We start from the raw sequence: 17,565 nt of genomic DNA, 5'->3' as shown, positions 1-17,565 counted from the left end.
ATCTGCAACAGCTGGCTGAGAAAATGGTCTATTTCTGCAGTTCACATCCAGCTAGTGCAGCTGAACAGTAGAACCAGTTACACTTTTCTTCCTCGGTTCCTGCAATCTGTTCCCAGGATCACCATATGTAACAGGCTCAGTGCTAAGCTTTCTCAAGTAACTGCCTATGACTATAAGATCTACCTGTATACTACCATGACACTCAATGTCCAGAAAACACTATCTCTTACTGAAAGAGGGTCACTGCCATATGAAAATGGCTCCACTACCAAAATTTGAACACAGAAAGAAAGCAATTATACATACACAACCTTGTGTGCCATAACAACTCACCATAGCCCAGTCCAGCTGGGGGAGGAGCCGAGGCTGAACTGCCTATCTGCATTCCTGCCATGTGATTGGTCAGTTGCTGCGCGCTGGTTGGGGGAGAGCCATATTGCTGGAAGGTAGCTGGTTGGCTAACAGCTGTGGGTCCAGTGCCTGGTATGAATGGCTGAGATGCAGAGGGCCTGTGAGGGGAGAGAAGGAAAGAATACAAATGTTATTAAGAGTGCCCTGTTATGTGAGGAATTACAGTTTTCCATGCTTTACAAACCACTTGAGTGTTCCACCACACCTTCTTGGTTTCAAGTTCTCACAAAACCCAAGAATTAAGCAGTACATGAAGTCTGAAACACAATTACAGTTTCTGCACATCTTTCAATATTCTGTAACACTTCTGCTATCAGAAATCCTGTGTTTCTTACAATATAAATACTCTTATAGATTCACCTCACCAAACACTGTGCTTTTGTTTTTTCCCATGTTAGGCACAGCACTGTCCTAGAAGTACTGCTGCAATCTACTGGCATAGTAGCAGTGCTTTGCATTGCCAAGTGGGAGACCTACCTTGTAATTCTCAGTCTCACCCCACAGTTAGTTTGAGGCTGGAAGAGCTGTCAAGCTAGGATGGGTCAGCCATTTTGGAGAGCGAGTGGGAAAAGGAAGTGCTTAAGTGTCAATCAATGGAGACTATTACAGCCAATTAAAAGTAATGCTGTCTGAGTCCAAAAATGATCTATGCCCAGCCATCCTCTAAAACCTACTGGCATGACAGGGGGGCCCTTGGATGGAGAATCCTCAGAGTTCCAAAGGAACACAAAGAAGCCAGAAGGGCATCGCATAGAGCGCCGTGCCCCCCCCAGGGGCCACAGGGGCACATTGTCTCCTTCCAGGAGTGGCATGGGGCCACAACAAGCAGGGAGCCTGCCTTAGCCTTGCTACGCCACAGACCAGGAGCCACCCATAGTAAGTGCCGCCCAGCAGGAGGCCACACCCCAACCCCCAGCGTCCTCCTGAAGCCAGCACCCAAACCCCTGCTGTGCCCCGTGCCCCAAGCCCCAGCCCTGAGCCCCCTCCCAGAGCCAGCAGCCCCCTCCCACACTGCAAACCCCTCTGCCCCAGCCCAGAGCCTGCACCCCTCCCTTTACCCCAGCCCGGTGAAAGTGAGGGAGGATGGGTGGAGGAGAGCGAGGGGGAGGGGGGCAGGAAATGGAGTGAGCAGGGCTTCAGGGAAGGGGCGGGGTAGATCCTGGGTTGCCCTTAAATTCAAAAAGTGATCTTGGGCATAAAAAGGTTGGAGACTACTGTTTTAATAAAATAAGGGGGGGCGCCGGGGGGAAGAGAAGAGGAGTTACGCCCTAAGCTCAGTGACTCAAATTTGGTTTGTTCAAAGTTTGGACTCCTTCCTACTCACCTGTATTTTAAGCATATGAAATTCTGTAAATATGGTCTGCACCCAGGTGTCAATGTTCTCACCTAAAAAACCCAAAGACAACAGCCCTGCACTCATGAGCAACCCTTACATAGGTAACAAGAACAGAATGTTTCAGGAAGTAATATTACAGTTGCAAGCTCATGAGATATTCTATAGGAATAAAAAAATTTCTTTTTAAAAAAGGTTTCTAGCCTGATTTTCAAAGTAGCTGAGAACTCCCCGGCCACACTGATGCCAAAGAAACTGGGAATGCTCAGAACCTCTGAGAAGTCTGCTCATTGAGTTTCACTGATGTTTTGGTTGTATTCCTTTCCCTTTACATTGTTTCACAAGTGGCAGTAAGACAAAAAAAATCTGAAGCCACTTCAAAACCTCTTTGCTACCTAAAGCACAAGTTAAGAGACCATAAGTATTTTTGCCCTTCTTTGGAGGGTGAGGGAAAGGTGTGGGGGAGGGTAGGAAAGTAGTATGGTGCTCTAGTAGCTTGATAGATTTAAGGTGTCTGAAGCCTTTCCTATGACTTCCTCTTCTCATAAGTACCTTTGCATCTGGACTGCTGAAGTTGCAATCCCATTCTGCACATCTCCTTGCCCAAACTGACTATACACTGGCTGGCCAGCAGGAACAGGTGCTCCAGAGGTTGGTGGAGGCGCTCTTAATGTACCTAGGGATACACAGAGAAATATTAATTGCATAGATTACCTCATAGAAATCTACCAGCACTGACCAGGTACCCACAAAACTAAGGGAAACAAGAGGAGATTAATGATTTGTGAACAAAAGGTGGCATCTACACTGACCTTTCACCATTGCTGAAGCATCAGTGCAGCTCCATTCATAGCAACAGTGAAAGACCTAGCATGAACAGGATGCCAGCACTTTTCGCCACAGTGTTGTCTACCCCAACTCAGAAAAGGTTTAGATGATATTTGGTTAAGTCTCAGCGGTGGAAGTTCACCAATGGTAGCATTGCCCAAAGAGTCAACTAAAGACAAGGCCCAAATGTCCATCATCCTTTCAGTAACAGTGGCATGACCACCTCTATGCTAGTGGATAAATTATTTTCAAACCTAAGGAAGGGAAGTGGTCAGGTGGGACCTTATGTCAACATTGGGTCACTTTCCCTGTACACACTGGCAGATGAAAAGCATTTGCTGAAACCATTTATAAAATTGTTTCCTGGCACTATATTTTCTGTAATATAACTAGGAACAACATGTCCAAACTGAATGTTAGTAGTTAATAGACTTAGTTTCATTGCAGAACTATGTCCACACTGCAACTGAAGCAGTTTGATCTAACAAACGTAAGTTTAAGTCTGTCTTTCGTATCAGTCCCCCAACACACAGGGCAATGCCAAAGACATGCTTGCAGTGTCTACTTCCAAAACAGAACGCACAAGCATAGGTTTAGTATGATGACGTTGACAAACATACTTATGGATACTCAGTAGCACAATCAAGACAACTATCCACAAAAAATGTGTATGCATTTGTATTATACATATGACTAGATGCAGATGACTTAAAACACTGAAATTACTAGATCAGATCGGACCACTGGTGGTATCCTGACAGTGGCCAGCAACAGATATTTCATAGTATGCTGCTAGTATCCCCATAATGGAGTTATGAAATAAACTGCCATAGGGGAAGCTATTTCTCAATCCCAGGAAGTTGGTTTTTGCACACAATCGAGAGGGGCTTATACTCATACATTTTATTCTGCCTATGTAAACATAGTCTTATTTTAATTTACTATGCACCTGGCCTCAGAGATAGCATGCAATAAGTTCTATGAGCTAATTATGCCTTATGTGAATAAGTTTTTCCCTTTATAAGTTTTAAAGGAGTTGCCAAAATCTCACTGAATGCCCTATTTGCCTTGCCTCAATACCAAGAACAAAGGGACATTTACATCTTTCTATACCATTCGTTTTTTAATATACCTCCAGTAAGTCATATCTCATTTGTCTCCTCTTTAAACTAAACAGTCCTAACACTTTTTATCTTTTCTTCCTGTACAGAAGTCCCTCCAGGCCTCTAATCGTCTGAGTTGCTCATTTGAGCCCCTTCTATTTCTGCTATATCTTTTTGAGATGGGTGACTATTTGCACTTGATTTCATTTAAGAAACTTTAAGGCATTTTTGGGGTCTCCTTCCCATAATGAAACAGTCCCCTTGCAAAACAGTTAGGAATTGTGGGATACAACCTTACTGTGGGTCTATCCCATGAATCTGAAAAGCATATCTAGACTGATTCCTAGAAGGGGATAGTGGGACTGCTTTAATGTTAGCATAGTTTAAAATGCATAAACACGTGAAATGAAGTTTTCAAAGGTGATTTAACTTTGTTGACAGAACTCAGACTCTTGCAAATACATCAATGCTAGTTATGAATGCATTTCTTTAATTGTTTCCTTGCAATTGCTCCAAGAAATCACTGGAAATATTCATTTTAAAATTGTTGTTGGTCAGTATTATCAGGAAATATTAGTGTCACTGCTAAAGCCCCTCTGTTCACCTTTATCCTCAGCTGAAGACATTTCCCTTTTGCAACATAGACCCCATTGGGGCATTTCATTTACCAGCTGCACTGTCCTGAGATAAAAGATACTGCGACAAAAATCTCAATCTCTCTTCATAGTGAAATTGTTTTAGTGGGTTCACCCAAATTTTGACCTCATAGTGCCCTAAACTAACAGGACAGACAATCGAACATAGCTGTAGTTAGGTTTAAATCAGGCAATCATCAGGAATTTCTACTAAGATTCTTTCTTTATACCCTGTATGTGTTTCTGGAGGGCTGCCAGGGAGAAGAACAGGGACAATACCATCAACCTGCAACTGGGTAGCAAAGTGCACGTTCACCACTTCCTCAAAACAAAAAGATCAGATCAAATGTGGATGTAACAGATTTCACAAAGACACTTAGCAGAGAAACTGGTTTTTGCTGAATGGACAGCAGGACACCAACATCACAAACACTCCCACACAGAAAACTATTTACCTATGAAGTTAGGTGCAAGAGTAGGAGTATCAGAGTTGATAGAAACAGGAGAGCCCTTCGAAGGGAACCCCAAGGAAGAAAAGTAACCTGGAAAGACAAAACACAGCAGCAAGTAAAGCCTGAGAGACAGTACTCAGAGGTAAAGTAGACGCCAGCTGAAGTCAGTTTGCTTTAGAGCAGAGAAACCCATGGAGACAGAGCCATGCTACATTTGTTATACCCCACAAATCCCGAAATATTCCCTATACTCTGCTTGCTACTCCATATTACTATGCCATTGTCTAGAAAACGTACTACCAATGGGCAACACCTAACCACTGTAGATAGTGCAAGCTAACAAGTATTGAGCCTGGTCAACATCCAGTACTCCAGCAGCAACATGGCATTCAGAGAACTCTGTAGGACTGCTTTTCCCACGAAAAACCTTGTCAGAAAAGCAACTATCTCCTATGAAACATTCATACAAGCTCAGCCCATGGCAGGTTTATTCCACATTTCACTAACAAGAACGAGCTATTGCTCAGTCAATAGTGTGACGTCATGTCTTTATCCCATTTACTGTGAAAACTAATGGCATGGCACCTCTTCTACTCACTGGGACTATCGCTACCATAAAAGTCAGATCAGAAAATGGGATTTCTCCTCTAAAAGCATGGCATAGCAGCCACCTTTTTTAGATCCCTCTCCACTGTTTTTTAAATGTCGTCCCAACTGCAATTCTAAAGTTACATGGTGCTAAATTTCTGCCAGCCCCTTACGATTCTGGTCTGAACTATGGCCTCTACATCATACAGAGCAAATGAATCCTACCACCATTATGTGAGATACACCTTTGTAAGTGGTAGGGAGGAGAAGAGATGGCCAGACAGCTGGCCGAAAAAAGGAAGAACAAAAGGAGGAAGTTGGCCAGCTCCAGAAGGTGATGCAAGCAGCAGAGCAAGGGAGAAGTTGCTCCACCCCACCTCCTGAATCCTTTTAAAGTTGCCTGCATTTAAAGTAATATATATGGCTGCACATTTATCAAGTCCCTGCATGTTTATCAGACAATACCAAGAAAAAAAATTGATGAAGTACTTAACCCTTAGCTGAAATTTAGGAATATATGTCAGTAGTCTCATGTCCCTCAGACTAAGGCTCCGTTCATCTAATTTAAATTCACTATAACTTCATCTGTCCTCCCCTGATGCTGGGTTGCTTGTCTCCCTCCATTTCCCTCCCATATCTGGCAGTCATAAGAACAAATGTCCACTTCTGGCCGTTATGTTAATACTCAGAGCATCCTATATTTCTTTTCTCCTCCTCCCCAGTCATATACAAGCTTTTTAAAAGAGCTAGTCAATTTCATTCTGGTGAGAAGTGCTGGACTGATAGTTCCAGGGGACCAAAGCCTTTAATCTATCTGCACAAGTGGTACAGTACACGGGATCAGGTAATTCAAGCATCCTCCACACCATCCCACTAATATGCTTCCACTATAACCCGAGTGAACCACCTCTAAGCATGACATGGAAAGTAGGCCTCATGCCCCATTTAATCACTGGTTTTATCTTTATCATAAAATGGTATTTTGCGATGTGGGCCTCTGTCCACTGGGAACAGGTCAGACCAAACTCATTGCACTTAGACCAACGAACCACCATCAGATATTGACACCTTTCAGTCACTATTGACCTGAGCTGGTTTTGTTCTGGTGATCTAGAGGCAGAAAGGTTCATATCCCATTGCCACCAATTTACTAAGGCATTCAGTATCTTAGATTTTTGTGAATAATATTTCAGCTACATCTGTAATTGAGCAGTGTTTTATTGCTAGTGCAACCAAAACAGAACTCAGAGGAAAGAGGTAAAAATAAAAACAGCCACTGGTCATGAAAAGAGAAGTATTTTCAAGCCTTACAATCACTGTAGTATCAAAGGTTTCAGAGTAGCAGCCATGTTAGTCTGTATTCACAAAAAGAAAAGGAGGATTTGTGGCACCTTAGAGACTAACCAATTTATTTGAGCATAAGCTTTCGTGAGCTACAGCTCACTTTGCTGTAGCTCATGAAAGCTTATGCTCAAATAAATTGGTTAGTCTCTAAGGTGCCACAAATCCTCCTTTTCTTTTTATAGTATCAAACAGGAAGCCACTTGGCAGTTTCATTTCATAGACATCAAAAGGAGTGAACAGAGAATATGTTATCTTCCCCCCAACCTGAGAACTAACTTCCAGACACTGATTACAGTAAAAAGACAAACATTAAACTTTCCATAGTGGTCCCTAATGAAAATCTGAACTACTGTCACCTTAGTAGAAGTGATTCAATCATACACACCATGTGTTACACTATTAAAAGGTGAAGGACTGAAGGTGGTCAGTAGTTGATATCATATGAGGTGCCTATGCCCAGAGTGACAGAATTTTAGCCCTAGGAGTCCAACTCTTTACAGGCATTAAAAGGTAATGTTTTCAAATTGTTTTATGAAAAGCAAATTAAAAACATTAAAATTAAGCCTATTTTCTTATTCAGTTTCTTCTGCTCTACCATACTATATAGCAGAGTTGCTCTTTAGTTGCCTACCTGCTGACACTGAATTATTTTGTTACAACAGCATTTGTTTTGAAGATGGAGAAAAACATTAGATCTGCCTTGCAAATAGATGCAAAATAAAAGCAGATCTAATTTTGATGATCACTGACAGTATCCATTTAAATTGGTAATATCTATTTATTAGACATGTGGTGGCCACAGTAGTACCAGTCATTTCACCAACACTACCACAGAACGCATGCCCTCATCTTTCAGGAGTGAGAGTGAGCCACAGGTCTTTTCTGCAGATGAATATGGAGCTGCCTCAATCACATGGCCTGTTATCAGCCTATTACTGCCCTCAATCCAACCTTAGCATGGAAACTGTCCTGTGCATTCTTGCTCCTGGACTACATGAGCGGGGAACTATAAGGAACAAGCTGCCATTGGGCCTTCTCAACACTTAATTTGTGGGCTACTAAAAAAGTTTAAGTCCTAGTGAGCTGGTCAAATGGCTTCTATGCAACCAAATGATAATCAACACTGAGTCTGCACCACAACAAAACCCACTTTTTACCTTGACTTCTGAAGAGTTAGAATAGAGTATCGTTCATATTAAAGAGAAGTTAGACCATAAAATATTCATTTAGCTAACAGTAGGCCATCAGCTCTGGAAAAGCATTCCCAATGCATTCAAACTCTCAGGCTATTAAGTTGCGAAGTCTTGATTAAGAGTACCTTGTGAAGGGGCTGGCTGCTGATATCCTGGCAGCGGACCATTATAAGCTCCATACTGAGAATGATGAACTCCAGGCATTTGCTGCCCTCCATAACCGGATTGTTGGTATCCCTGATATCCAGTCTGAGGCTGCCCATAAGGAAGCCCTGTGTGAGCTTGCTGGTTTACACTCATTGTGTTCACATCCCCAAACTGGTCTCACCTGCAAGGAGGGGAAAAAAGAACACAATTAGAAACCAATAGTCCAAACAGCATCCCTTGCTATGAAAGCAGCTGCGCGGGAGCTGGCCTGCTAGTAACTGTGAGATGCTAGAGAAGGAAATGCACTTGCCTTCAGGGTTGACAAAAATCAATGCTTTTTTTAATCTAAATTGGATTTTTTTGATAGATAAAATGTTTCGATGAAAAAACCTAAAGATAGTTTTAATTAAGATATCTTTGAGCTATAATGTATCTCATCATGGAATAGGGATTATAAATTTTAATTCGATAGTATCAGATAATATATTCATGTAATGTTTAAGAAAAGTTTTGTAAATGAGTTCCAATAGTTCATAGATTAGGGACCCAATCTTATGGGGTTGCAGGGGCTTCTGTATAGATTATTTAGATTAATCTTTCTATCTACCCAATGGGACTCAGTGCTCAGTCTAGAAGATGCCATCAGAGAGGCTTAGTTTTGAAGTCCTCAAACTGTGGATTTGTGTCTCCAGAGAAAATATGCTTGTTAACAGCAAAAATGGCTAGTTTTTTTTAAATATATTTCATTTAACTATTTTAGTTAAAAACAATTTTAACAAAAACAAACCTGGTTTTAAAAAACTTGAATGTTTAAATTCAAAAATTCATATGCTTGTTTTGTTAAAATATTATCTTTTCTGTTGAAGAAAAAAAATCCAGAATACATAACGTTGTCGTTTTAGTTAAATAAAACAATTTAAATGTCTCTCTGGTGATGTTCTCCTAATACAGCATGGCAAGAAAATCCTCCAAATATTAATATCCTGTTGAATTGGAGATATTTATGAAGTCATTGGGAGGTAAACTATCTGCTTCAATTACCTTTGGTAAATGAAATAAACAATCATTCATTTTCTGATACAGCTGTAAAACTAATCTGAAAAGCTTTCAAAATAAATCACTCAAAAATGTATAGTGTGTACCTTCTAAAAATGAAACCTACATCTATCTCGGAGTTGTGAAGAATATGTCTTAAGGTTATAACAACCAATAAGAATGCACTTTTATGTAGAAATCCATGATTAAATTTAGTCTTCCTAACTAGTGATTTAAATCAATTTGATTTAAATCAAATCCACCCTGCTTGCCTTCCAGAAATTGCCTTTGGAATTACTGGGAGAAGAGAATTATTATCTACATAAAGAAAATGCTTCAAAATGGACATAAGTACCATCAACCCACAACCTGCTTCAAAATGCCTCAAAACAATACTTAGCACTTCTGTAGCACTGTAGAATTATTAAGCCTCACATCACCAACAAGAAGAGATAGGTATCCCCCCATTTCAGATAGAGAAACTAAAGGAATACAGGTGTCATCCCAATCAATATCCTAATCAATAGCAGAAATGGAATCAGTACTCAAGAGTTCCTGGCTCCTAGCCCTGTGCTCAGTCGGTTAGATCTTGCTTCCTTGACACAAATGGATGTACACTAATTACCTCAGAGTACAAAGGATTCAGAGTCCAGAATAGGGTCAAGATGACATTTTAAAATAAACTGGACAGTAATTTAAATCCTAATTATCTCCATAATTAAATAAGAAAATAACATTTAAAATGACAAATGCTCAAGGGAGACCTGAGACTGAAGCTGAATCAATCTCAAGCTAGTAGAGGTGCATGAACAAAGTTACATGAAGGCCAGAACAGGAAGGGCAGAGAATGACCGGAATAAGAGCACGGTGTTATGATGGAATTGTGAGAGGAAGCGTGCAAAATGGAGGGACTCTTCATTCCTCGCTTTCATGCGCATTAAAAATCCACTAACTTTCTTTAATACAAATACAAAGTAGGCAGCACTTCAATACTCTGGTGACAGACACAATACACAAATCAGAGCCAGACATGCTGGTGAGAGCTGGTGGACCATACAATATCAGGGTTGGAAGGGACCTCAGGAGGTCATCTAGTCCAACCCCCTGCTCAAAGAAGGGCCTAATCCCCAATTTCGTGCTTGGTTCACAAACAGACAGCAGAAGATCCCCGCTGTTATTTTACATTAATATACTGGTTGTGTTACCTGCTTAGATATACCATATTTGCTACAGGACCTTGTTTACAGCCTTACAGTTAAAGTTACAATGACTTAGTGTGCTGTTGTGAAAAAAATACAAGTGCCTTAAAGCCAGAAAATTCAAAGATAAGATCACACTTACATAAAAACCGTGGAAAGTAGATTTGGATATACCGAAGAGCTTTAGCTCTGCCCCTCATATCCTTGCCATCCCATGCCCTATCTGTATGAGGGAGTACTATATCTGTGGTCACGGCTACACTAGGAAAAGAGATATTTTAAACACGTTTTAGCTAACATGTTAAAAATCTAGACAGATGAGGCAGATGTAATTTTAACACATTAGCTGGTTGAGGTAAACTCTAACGGGGAACGTAGGGATTACCTCAATCAGCTAACATGTTGTAACTGCAACTGTTTTGATTAGCTAACATATATCAAAATCATAGGGTAATGTGTTTAAATGCCTATTATCCTAGTGAAGACAAGGCCTATGACAGCTATCACAGCTTGCTGACATGTTAAATCCAGGGTCCCTAAACTCAACCAGGAAGCCAAGTGACTGGGGAGAGCTTAGATGCCACATGCAAAAATATTTCCTGAGAAGTAACTGTAGTTCTTTGACTAGAGCATCTGTATAGATACAAATTCTTAAAGATCCACACAGACCATATCCAAAGGAGAACTGGACATTACATCTGCAGTCAAGCCATGTGCACAGTATAGTTAGCCTGATCACAATGCTGTACTAGATTTTATGTATTTGTGGCTGCTGGGAGTCCACCACTGAGAATGAACATTCCCATTTTAATGCTTGATATGATGAAAACATTAGGTAGCAATTTAAATAGGAAGTTGGCATAGGAGTTGGAAGGCATTTGGTTTGTATATGAAGTTTAAACAGTACTATTGTCATGCACCTTCCATCAAAGAAACTCAGTTCTCACTGTAACATTATATAAATCTTTCCCTCCCCCTAAAAAGACAATCCACAAAGGCAAAAAATTAGCATGTGCTTTTTTATTATTCTTCATGTTTGAAGGCAGCCTATAAGGTTTTTTTAGGGAAAAAACTGCACTTGTTTTTTGTACACTGGAAATCTGCACTAGCAACTTCTGTATCAAAAACACTTAAACATGGATAAACATCATTTTACTACTCGCTACTAGCTACACAGAATTCCATTACGTAGCTTTGATGCTAACGTGCTCACACTGTCACATCTAAACAGTGGTCATTACTGACAGTCACTAGGCTACTTCAGTTTCTTGTAAGACATCCCAATAAATGCTCCAATTAAGCAGAGTCCACTATAATAAGTTTGTGCACATTAGTATCTTCCATCCCAAACCTATAGTTTATACAGCATTGAACTGGTAAAGGCTATAGGATTCAGGGGCAGAAGACAACCAGAGTGCACAATATACGATCATGTTGCTGTGTAACAGCAGAGGAAGGAGAAATGTAGAGTGACTTGGTGCTCAAATCCCTCTCTGTTACAATTGATCATGGATTCTTTAACATCTGCACAGAGCAGACTGAAATTCAGTTTAAGTTCTCGTCTAAGAAAAAACTACATAGTAAACTGTATGAAACGGTTTTCATCAATGAGTCCCTTACACTGGTTATTGAAAAGTTTATGTATTGGTCCAGAGGAGACAAAACTATTGTCAGTTCCCTTTCAGAACTGAAAACAGACTTGGTCTCACAAGTCTTGATCACCTTTCTGAAAGGGATGAAGGGAAAGGAAATAGCAGGAATAAAAGCCCTTCTGGCACCACTTCTATAGCTCCCATTTTCAACAGGGACAAGACCTCTACTTCCAGCAGTTTCTTGTGAGAGGGATCCCTGAAAAGGGAAAGGGAAGCCAAGACTGTATTTTGGCCTGGCCTTGAACTGAAGGGAGTATTCCCACTTAATCTTCAAGACCCAGCGGTCCAAAGAAATTGCTTCCAATGTCTGAAAAACTGGGACCACAGTGTTCTCCAAAAGGAAGAGTGAGGATCTGGATCTTCAGAGATTGATTCAGAGGGTCTCTTGAACATTCTCAGGCATTCTGCTTTGGTGCCGCAATACTTGTCGCTGAAAAAAAACACTGTGAAATGTTTGCCCCCTCCAAAAAGGATTCTCAGACTGCATAGGAATCAGGACTACAGAGGATTATGCCTTCTGGTCAACCATATCAAATTTGACCCCTTGTTTTCAGGGCTGGATTGACACTTACTCAGGCATTAGATATAACACTTGCAATCAAAATATCAGGCAGGCTTGGGCTAGAAAAAACTATTTAGATGCCTCTCTCAGGACCCAATATATAGAATCAAGCTTCCTAGAAACTGAAGCAGCAATGGCAGAAGGATTTCAGACTTCTCTGGCCAGTTTAAGCAAGCCCTCTGACAGACGGAACTACTTTCTCCTTCAGCGCCAAGTTGTCAAATAAATATGGGACTTCCTGGTCAAAGCCATTAGTGTAATTGCCAGAGCTACAGTCTGTATGCTTCCAGAGCTACGTTCTGGAAAATCTTGGTGTCAATTAGAGGAGAAAATGAAGCAGTTAAGAGCTTCTTCAAGGGATGAGGTAGAATGGGCACTTCCTAGGACTATCCTACTAGCTCCTCAGTAAGTATCTGACTGCACATCATATAACTACTGATCCAGGAAAACATCAAGCAGTCCATGTAAGAGCCTTCACTTTCTTTGGAGGAAACGATGTATGTGTCTTATATTCACCTCTAGCTGTAAAAATTGCTAAAGCAGGTGTAGGACAATAAGGCCCAAATATCTCAAGGCAGACCATGACTAGAATGTTCTCCATCTGGGTATGATTTAAAGTCTAAGGTGGCACCAGAGGATCCAAAAATGTTCACGCATGCCCGCACTAAACCACACTAGAGGAACAGAGGTGACAGAGTTAAGGAACTGGTTCTCCTCAGACCAGAGAAATCCATGATACCAATCTTTATCCCACAGAAACAGTGAAATTCACAGATTTGATAACAGCATAAGTTTGCTTCAGAACTGATGTTTCCATGGTGCCAATTGCTCATCTGCAGAAAAGAAAACTTTTCTGAAGAAAATCTTGAAAGAAGAGATCTGACAGATCCTGAAATTCTAGGCTTAACAGCCAGGAAGGTTCCAGGTCAGTTGACAATCCCCTCCACTAGAGCCTTGAGGGGGGGTCGGCTCCTGTATATGTCTGGTCAGACAGATTTGACCAGCCCAGATCCATCCAAGCAACCAGCTGCATCTTTGTGGCAGTATCTCTTTTTCTTATTGGGCAGCTTATTGGAATTGCTGGAATCACAGATGGTGTTTTCTCTGTCCAAAGATTCTGACCCTAAATCAATGGATCTTGTTACCTGTTCCTTTAGAGGCACCTTTATAAGAGGACACAACCCCTTTCAACCTGGGACTTTACACTGCAGATCCAAGGAAGGTGTAGAAAGTACCCTACTCATGTTGACACTTTTGCAGGGGACAAGGTACACCAGATTCTTGATGCATTAGGTTCTGGAGCAGAGTTTTGCCACCTTTTTATGCAGTTTTTGAGAAGGCCTTGCAGACATTATAGACTTTAGCCAAGAGCTCTTCCCTGAGGCATAAAAGGCATATTCATGCCCTTCTAAAGCAGGGATCACCACATGGCAAGTGAAGCCATCTCCAACCCTGGTTTGGTCAACTGATCCATTAACTTGGGCAAGACCCAAGACCACCTACAAATTGCAGTAATGTGACAAAAACTGTTGAAACATTCAAATAAAACTAACTTCTCAGCCTAAACCTAACTTTAACCACACAGCTATTTTTGCTATTTACAATTAGATTTTTGTTTAATGCAACAGAAAAAGGAAGAGGATGGCTCTGTGATTGATCAAGACAGAGGAGGGAGGAGAACTAAAGGACTGCTAATGGGGTCTACTTATACCCTTAATCTATGGAATGCAGGGCTCAAGAGACATGCATGGAACCCCAACTATTTCTCAGAAAGGTTCCACAGCAACTTGACTATATATGTAACTACTTCACAGGTCATTCTCACATCTTACAGCCCAGGAAATTATCTGGACTTGGTTCCCTGAACTTTGTACACTTTAGTGCAGTTGATAAAAAGTTGTAATACGGTTTAAGATTTGTAGATGAGGGTAGGGTCAGGAAGAGAGGACATGCTGAAGGGTAGTTATGGATACAGAAATGTAAAATCAAAATACACAACTTACTAAAATTATACTAGCCATACCTCTAAATATTCTGCTTGTATGTTGTATCTCTTTGCTCATCCTTCATGCAGTATCTCCCCCCGGCCCCCCCGCCCAGACTATGCCTTCCTATATTTTGGCACAACACCAACCATTTTTTGAGTACTACCATAAAACACACAATAAATGATCACCTTTTGCAAGATGGGAAACTTCAAATTAATCATTCTTCTAGGCTTCCCAGTGCTTCACATCTTCTCCATGTGGCCTTTTAGACAGTGAGCTCTTCAGAACAGGGACTGTCACTATTCTGAAACTTGCTCAGCAATGAGGATATCAGCCTTAAAAATAAATTCTCAACATATAAACTCACTTCTAAAGGAGCTAGACACTGAGTTCTTTCCTTGTCTTTTCTGTGGAGGTTTTGAGGCTGACAACTTTGGTCATTCTTTGTACCCCACCCTTTCTCAGTTACCATCAACTAACTCTAGGATTACTGACTTTCCTTCCAACAACAAGAATGCTACAGAAAGAAAACAGTCCTTCAGTCAGGAAATAACCAAGTAGTACTAATGTCACAGAGGTCATGAAAGAAATAAAATAATCCTTCAGACACCTTCTTACCACTAGTGCCCAGAACACAACACATACATGGTGAAAAGCAATTGGCAGTCCATGCCAGCTCCACCACACCAATGGCAACCCCCCTTCCAAGTCAATTCCATCCTAGTACTCTGGCCATAGCAACAAACAGGTCCTTGCAGCTACAATGAATTCTAAACAGACATGTCAATACATAAATCTGCTCCTTCCTTTCTTACGTCTCCATCCCAAAACAAAATAAGATGTACAGAATGGAATGTGTGCATTTGCATTTTCAGAACAGTTAGTAAGAAAGGACATGTTTTCCCTTATGCCACCAATGTGTATGGATGAATGAAGGAAAGTCCCCTCCCAAAGCAGTGATTCAGAGTTCCTACCCAGTATGAGGTCTCTCTCAACCCTTCAATCAAAATACCTACCGCTTCCCCCTGAAGAAAACAGACTCTGGGAGCTTGGGATTTGACTATCTACATCAGGGGTTCTCAAACTGTGGGTCACAAGGTTTTTACATGGGGGGTCATGAGCTGTCAGCTTCCACCCCAAGCCCTGCTTTGCCTCCAGCATTTATAATGGTGTTAAATATACAAGAAAGTGTTTTTAAGTTATAAGGCGGGGGGTGGGGGTGGGGGGGCACACTCAGAGGCTTGCTATGTGAAAGGGGTCACAAGTACAAAAGTTTGAGAACGACTGATCTACATGGGACAATTTTGTATTACTGAGCAGTGAAGACCTACCAGAACATCCTTGGGAGAGCTCACATCATTTTTTAGGGTCCCCATAAACTGGAGCTCAACTAATAGATCCTCTCCTGGACGACAACAAAAACAGTAGATCTGGAAAGAATCTCTTTTCCAGGTAAAAATACTTTTTGTCTTGTGACTTTGAAAGCTCAGGTGCAGATGAGCCACCAATATTTCAAGCACTATGTCAATTATTTATACTCTGAGCAAGTTTAAAACAGCAGCAGCAACAAGAAGCCCATCTACATTAGGGCTTCCAATGTGGTTATCACCAGGGAAACTGGACTCCTGACTGATGTTAGCAAGAATGGGATATGTTTTTGCAAAATTTTCCTAGTGGAGACAAGATTTCTGGAGTTGTACACACTTGGGAAAACTTGTAAGAATTTTTCTGTGCCGATGCTGAAAAATATTTACAAAGCATCCTTAAGGCTGAAAGATCCCATGACAAAACCAAATCACAGCAACCACTTCCCTGACCCAGAAACCAGTTTCAAGGAAGTGAAAGACAAGTGCATCTTAGCAACACAATGCAACCAGATTCCAAGCCCCATTTAAGAAGATGATTTTCTTCATTCGACAGAATCTCCTCCTTAGAAACCACGTTAGTTTTGGTTCACACTTGTATTAGCCCTTTTCTCGCTGCTTTCCCAAAATGAGCCTAAAAAACAAACAAATAAATCCTATTCCCAGATCCGGACAGCTAGTGGGGTCTACTATACAGTACAGTGGGGTCTACTGGTTATCAGACACTTAAGAATTGTCAGGTCCCTGCGTGGGTCAATTGCCCCTCACAACCCTAAAAGGCCCGGCAGCTGAACGGTGCAAATGCAAAGTGCTGCAACAAGAGACGTGAAGATTACAGGCGATTAAGTGTTTCCGCCTGAGCTCTTGCCTTTGCGGCCGGTGAGACATTTGACAGTGAGCATGTAACAACAAGGCAGCAGCCCGAGCTGATGGGACCGGGCCCGGGCCCGGGCCCCGCATCCGATCGGGGAGCGGGCGGCGACCCTTTATGCAGCACCAGCGGGGCCTGGGGCCAGCCGGTGCGAGCTCAAGGAAGGGCGAGGAGCGACGGAAGCGGCTTGGCAAGCGGGGCCCGACGTGAGCCACTGCCGGGGCGCGGCGCCAGTCAGCCGTCGGCACAGCCCCACCAGGCACTCATGGGGGCCGCCCAGGCGCAGGGAGCGAGGCCCCAGCGCCCCCCACCCAGGCAGGCCGTTCCCCACAGGGTGAAGGGCCAGTTGCCCGCAGCTGGCCCCACGGGCATGGCCCCCCCACCCCGTGCCGGGCTCTGTCCCGAGCCCGCCCCACTCACCCGGCTGCTCCTTGCTCGACCCTCCCAGCGCTGCTGCCCCGGCTGCGCTCCGCCGCCAGGCCCCGCTTCCGGTTCCCGGGCCTGCCGCTCCCACCGGAAGTGCCCCCTCCCCGACCTGCTCTCTGCCACGTCCTCACTCGCAGCCAACCCACGGCGGCCGCGACGCCCAACCTCGCAGAACCCGGATGTTGCGCAGGCGCCATGAGGCCGGGAGAGTCCAGGCGGCTTCCGGGTCCCTCTCACTGACATTGACGTCACACGGTTTACACGCCTTTGCGTCTACTGCCTCCTGGGGGAACGCCCATGTCAATGACGTCATGGGGAAATGGAGCCAAACACAGCCACTCCTGGGGTGGGACCCATGGGTGCTACAAGCTGCTCACTCATTGGACTGCACCTATGGGGTCACCAGCCACACAGCCAATGGGGTCACTTGCCCA

At 42.6% G+C, this 17,565-nt stretch overlaps 1 protein-coding gene across 2 annotated transcripts in view; it reads right to left on the bottom strand.

The window, feature by feature from the left end:
- SEC24C (SEC24 homolog C, COPII coat complex component) overlaps positions 1 to 17,230 on the bottom strand; it is a 66,118-nt gene extending 48,888 nt beyond the window's left edge. For both annotated transcript variants that reach the window (XM_084634480.1, XM_084634481.1), the window contains exons 1-4: positions 17,126 to 17,230; positions 8,013 to 8,215; positions 2,297 to 2,420; positions 334 to 509 (exon numbers count right to left, since the gene is read on the bottom strand). In XM_084634480.1, coding sequence (XP_084490606.1) covers positions 334 to 509; positions 2,297 to 2,420; positions 8,013 to 8,187 — 475 coding nt within the window. In that variant the 5' untranslated portion in view covers positions 8,188 to 8,215; positions 17,126 to 17,230. The remainder of the gene's footprint in view (positions 1 to 333; positions 510 to 2,296; positions 2,421 to 8,012; positions 8,216 to 17,125) is intronic.
- Between the last annotated feature and the right edge of the window lie 335 nt (positions 17,231 to 17,565).

The sequence above is a fragment of the Lepidochelys olivacea genome (genome assembly GCF_965140295.1).
Source record: "Lepidochelys olivacea isolate rLepOli2 genome assembly, chromosome: 7".
Classification (NCBI taxonomy): Eukaryota; Metazoa; Chordata; order Testudines; family Cheloniidae; genus Lepidochelys; species Lepidochelys olivacea.
The sequence above is the reverse complement of the archived record's forward strand: the minus strand, read 5'-3'. Positions and strand labels throughout refer to the sequence as shown.